At 40.6% G+C, this 6,000-nt stretch overlaps 1 protein-coding gene across 1 annotated transcript in view; it reads right to left on the minus strand.

The window, feature by feature from the left end:
- The window catches only part of LOC106578854 (growth arrest-specific protein 7), a 111,807-nt gene extending 106,926 nt beyond the window's left edge, over nt 1–4,881 (minus strand). The window contains exon 1 of the mRNA XM_014158079.3: nt 4,463–4,881. Within this exon, the coding sequence (XP_014013554.1) occupies nt 4,463–4,642 (180 nt within the window). The 5' untranslated portion in view covers nt 4,643–4,881. The remainder of the gene's footprint in view (nt 1–4,462) is intronic.
- Between the last annotated feature and the right edge of the window lie 1,119 nt (nt 4,882–6,000).

Genomic DNA, 6,000 nt, shown 5'->3' on the forward strand with positions numbered 1-6,000 from the left:
GTGCATAGAGGAGTAATGTATCTATAATTCTTAAAATAATTGTTATGCTTTTTGTGAACGTTTATCGTGAGTAATTTAGCAAACTGTTAGTAAATTCCCCGGAAGTTTGCGGGGGGTATGCTTTTTCTGAACGTCACATGCTAATGTAAAAAGCTGTTTTTTGATATAAATATGAACTTGATTGAACAGACATGCATGTATTGTATAACATAATGTCCTAGGTGTGTCATCTGATGAAGATCATAAAAGGTTAGTGCTGCATTTAGCTGTGGTTTGGGTTTTTGTGACATTATATGCTAGCTTGAAAAATGGGTGTCTGATTATTTCTGGCTGGGCACTCTCCTGACATAATCTAATGTTTTGCTTTCGTTGTAAAGCCTTTTTGAAATCGGACAGTGGGGTTAGATTAAGGAGAGTCTTTAAATAGCTGTAAAATAGTCATATGTTTGAGAAATTGAAGTAATAGTATTTCAAACGATTCAAAAATCGCGCCACTGAATTCAGGTGGCTGTTACGTAGGTGGGACGAATTCGTCCCGCCTTGCCCATAGAGGTTAATCCCATTGAGAACTTGTGGTCAATCCTCAAGAGGCGGGTGGACAAACAAAACCCCACAAATTCTGACAAACTCCAAGCATTGATTATACAAGAATGGGCTGCCATCACTCAGGATGTGGCCCAGAAGTTAATTGACAGCATGCCAGGGTGGATTGCAGAGGTCTTGAAAAAGAAGGGTCAACACCGCAAATATTGACTCTTTGCATCAACTTCATGTAATTGTCAATAAAAGCCTTTGACACTTATGAAATGCTTGTAATTATACTTCAGTATTCCATAGTAACATCTGACAAAAATATCTAAAGACACTGAAGCAGCAAACTTTGTGGAAATTAATATTTGTGTCACTCTCAAAACTTTTGGCCATGACTGTACACTTAGGTTGGAGTCATTAAAACTTGTTTTTCAAACACTCCACAAATTTCTTGTTAACAAACTATAGTTTTGACAAGTCGGTTAGGACATCTACTTTGTGCATGACACAAGTAATTTTTCCAACAATTGTTTACAGACAGATTATTTCACTTATAATTCACTGTATCACAATTCCAGTGGGACAGAAGTCTACATACACTAAGTTGACTGTGCCTTTAAACAGCTTGGAAAATTCCATAAAATTATGTCATGGCTTTAGAAGCTTCTGTTAGGCTAATTGACATCATTTGAGTCAATTGGAGGTGTACCTGTGGATGTATTTCAAGGCATATCTTCAAACTCAGTGCCTCTTTGCTTGACATCATGGGAAAATCAAAAGAAATCAGCCAAGACCTCAGAAAAAATGTGTAGACCTCAACAAGTCTGGTTCATCCTTGGGAGAAATTTCCAAATGACTGAAGGTACCACGTTCATCTGTACAAACACTAGTATGCAAGTATAAACACCATGGGACCACGCAGCCGCCATACTGCTCAGGAAGGAGACGCGTTCTGTCTCCTAGAGATGAACATACTTTGGTGCGAAAAGTGCAAATCAATCCCAGAATAACAGCAAAGGACCTTGTGAAGATGCTGGAGGAACAGGTACAAAAGTATCTATATCCACAGTAAAACGAGTCCTATATCGACATAACCTGAAAGGCCGCTCAGCAGGGAAGAAGCCACGGCTCCAAAACCGGCATAAAAAAGCCAGACTACGGTTTGCAACTGCACATGAGGAGAAAGATCATACTTTTTGGAGAAATGTCCTCTCCAAAAATGATGAAAGAAATAAAAGCTGAAATAAATCATTCTCTCTACTATTATTCTGACATTTCACATTATTAAAATAAAGTGGTGATGCTAACTGACCGAAGACAGGGATTTTTTACAATGATGAAATGTCAGGAATTGTGAAAAACTGAGTTTAAATGTATTTGGCTAAGGTGTATGTAAACTTCCGACTTCAACTGTTCATCGGAACTAGAAGCACAAGCATTTCGCTACACTTGCAATAACATCTGCTAACCATGTGTATGCGACCAATAAAATTTGATTTGATTTGATTTAAATGACAACCACATTTCCTCTCTCTCTCAGCCAATCAGTGAACTGGGAAATGAAAGTAAAAAGGAAGCAAACAGTTCCTCAATCAAACACAGCTGTCATCCCTCACTCAGTGATCACTGCCATAGTAACAGGAAACGTATAGCTTATTATCACCATCATCCCCTTCCATGTACTCTCTATCTGAAAGGAGCCTCCAGGGTCCAATTATACTACACCTTCTCCAGCTTCCATAACAACAGCACAAGGTTAAAATCTGAAAGTTAAAGTTGTTATGAACATCTCATCATAAAATATGATTAGTTTGATAAAAATGAAGGCAGTATCTATCTACACAAGGAGGTTCCTGGGGACGGTGTGGATCTGAGGGTCTGATCTGAGGATCTGAGCAGGCCTGATGACGAGTTTTCTGTTGAATGATTCATCAAAGTGTGAAGAAGAATAGCATGTTTGGAGAACAAAGCCTCATCTGCTGAAGATGACAATGGAAAGTGTCTCAGATGTAGATGAAAGCACAGCACTGTAAACTATGCCAGGGCTGACAACACACATTCCCCTGACTCTGTCATTAAATACACCTTGGTCTGAATATAGGATGTATATGACTGTATGGTAACGATTTACTTTGACTAACTATATATAACGCTTTTATTACAGGTCTATAAGCATTTCATGAACGTGTTAACAGGTCCTAACCACATTATTGAAGGTTAATGAAATGGATCCATAGCATCTCTAATGGTATCTTAATAGATGCATTATTACAATGACAGCGTAGTGTCATTAATATGCCTGCTCTCTATAGTGTGCATCTGCCATACCAGTGTTAGTGACTATGTCTAAAGGCCAAATCACATTTTGAAAAGGCTGCTGATATATAGCCTGTAGCAGCCCCATTTCCCCCACCAGACGGTCTTCTCACTGAGGTCAATGGTGCATGAAGCTTTCCACAGGGTTGAATCTTCAGGGTAAATTTGATGGATTAAATCGTGTAGCTGAGGGTCATATCATAAGGTGAATGCACCAATTTGTAAGTCGCTCTGGATAAGAGCGTCTGCTAAATGACTTAAATGTAAATGTATATCGTACACTACATGACCAAAAGTATGTGGACACCTGCTTGTCAAACATCTCATTCCAAAATCATGGGCATTAATATGGAGTTGGTCCTCCCTTTGCTGCTATAACAGCCTCCAATCTTCTGGGAATGCTTTCCACTAGATGTTGGAACAGTGCTATGGGGACTTGCTTCCATTCAGCCACAAGAGCATTAGTGAGGTCGGGCACTGATGTTGGGCGATAGGCTTGTCTCACAGTCAGTGTTCCAATTCATCCCAAAGCTGTTCAATGGGGTTGAGGTCAGGGCTCTGTGCAGGCCAGTAAAATTCTTCCACACCGATCTCAACAAACCATTTCTGTATGGTCCTCGCTTTGTGCAAGGGGGAATTGGCATGCTTAAACAGGAAAGGGCCTTCCCCAAACTGTTCCCACAAAGTTGGAAGCATAGAATCGTCTAGAATGTCATTGTATACTGTAGCATTAAGATTTCCCTTCACTAGAACTAAGGGGCCTAGCCCGAACCATAAAAAACAGCCCAATACCATTATTCCTCCTCCACCAAACTTTATAGTTGGCACTATGCATTCGGGCAGGTATTGTTCTCCTGGCATCAGCCAAACCCAGATTTGTCCGTTGGACTGCCAGATGATGAAGCGTGATTCATCACTCCAGAGAACGCATTTCCACTGCTCCAGAGTCCAATGGCGGCGAGCTTTACACCACTCCAGCCGACGCTTGGCATTGCGCATGGTGATCTTATATGCTGACCACACCACTCGCGTCGCATGCCGAGCATTGCAAAATACATTTACACATACATGTTATTCAATCATTGCACCCACACTGCTCGCGTGCATGCAGACGCTAAAATAAAACTTGGTTTTATTTGTGAAGCGTGAGGTGCTATAAATCCCGCCTCTCCCATCTCCTCATTGGTTTTTATGAGCATATACATATGTGTGTGATTGAACATGAAATATGTTGCTCTTGGCTAAAAACCTGATTCAAGACACTGTCCTTTGCCAATGATTCTCGTGCTCTCCTGTGAACCCTGTGTTTATATATATATCTTTTTTTATTTATTTAACTAGGCAAGTCAGTTATTAAGATCAAATTCTTATTTACAATGACCACCTACAGTGTTCACCTGCATACCACACCAGTGTGCGCCTGACCCTGCTGTGACAGAGTAGCGTGTTTCCTCAGTGATCTGCCATGCGTACTCATACAGACAGACACAGGCACACAGGCAGGGGATCTGAGTTTCCAGTGGAATGTGTCAGGAATGAGCAGTCATGCAGTCCTCAGTGCCTTACGTGCACGTTCGGGAATCCAGCCCTGCTGAGAGTGGACATTTAGACTTACCTCTAAGACTTGAACATAACTCGACGGGAACCATCCCCTGACTCCATCCAGCTCTCCTTCCCACCAGCCGCCAGGCAACGGATGAACTATCCTTATGATTTCTCCCACTTCGAAAGTCAAACCCTGCTGATGTTGGTCCCCGCTGAAGGAGTATAAACTTTTGCAATACGAGCCAGACATCGTTATCTTCTCTGGGAAAACGTCGGGTCCGCTCCTAAATTCACACAGACTGACCCCCCTCCTCGAGAATCACTTAGTTCTTTCAGAGTATAATTTATTGTATAACTTGTAATGTTGATTAGTTAGCGCATCAATGGCAACAATCCAACATTAGGCAATAGAATCCTTAACTCTGCGCAGATGTTCTCTGAGTGTGTGTACCTACGGGAGATTCTCTACTTGTGTGAACTCCCTTTCGCGAAATCCAGACAAGTCTGCGCTCCTTCAATTCCAATTGCGCTTTTATAAGACATAACCCGGTACTCGCGCTAGTGTTTTTGCACGTGAGTTATCAAAGATGGTGGATAAATAAAGATGTCTTACCGAGGCCCTTGACCATTGAAAAACATGGTGACGGTTCCGATCTGCTTAAATGGGTGGGTCTCCTATAGACATCAATGCAAGAGCAGCTGGGTCTGGTCTGCGTTGTTCATTGACTGTATTTGAACCAGAAAAAACTTGCGAGTGGGATGTCTCGCTTCCTTTTCTGTCAATTCTATTCAAGGCGCTTTATTGGCATGGGAAACATATGTTAACATTGCCAAAGCAAGTGAAGTAGATAATATACAAAAGTTAAAAAAAAAAACAAAAAAAATGAACAGTAAACACTCACAGAAATTCCAAAATAATAAAGACATTTCAAATGTCATATTATGTATATATACAGTGTTGTAACGATGTGCAAATGGTTAAAGTACAAAAGGAACAATAAAGATAAATATGGGTTGTTTTTACAATGGTGTTTTTTCTTCACTGGTTGCCCCTTTCTTGTGGCAACAGGTCACAAATCTTGCTGCTGTGATGGCACACTGTGGTATTTCACCCTTTTTACTCCATACATTTTCCCTAACACCCAGAAGTACGGTCCAATTCACAGTTATCAAGAGAACATCCCTGGTCATCCCTACTGCCCCCTCACTAAACACAAATGCTTTGTTTGTAAATTAATTCTGAGTGTTAGAGTGTGACCCTAGCTATCCGTAAATATAAAAATAAAATAAAATTGTACCGTCTGGTTTGCTTAATATAAGGAATTTTTAATTATTCACACTTTTACTTTTGATACTTAAGTATATTTAAAACCAAATACTTTTATTCAAGTAGTATTTTACTGGGTGTAATGCGTGCGTACTGGCGGCAGAGAAGTCAGGCGCAGGAGAGCAAAGACTGTTACAACGGTGCAGTTTAATAATAAAAATCACCGTGAACAAAAACAATAAATAAATACAATGGGACGAAACCCTTCGCACGCCAGACATAACGTGCATAAGGTCAGCATTCAGCTTCTTCTTTGTGCTCATCAGGTTGATATTCTGAAA

Source organism: Salmo salar, chromosome 19 (assembly GCF_965601325.2).
Source record: "Salmo salar chromosome 19, fSalSal1, whole genome shotgun sequence".
Lineage (NCBI taxonomy): Eukaryota > Metazoa > Chordata > Actinopteri > Salmoniformes > Salmonidae > Salmo > Salmo salar.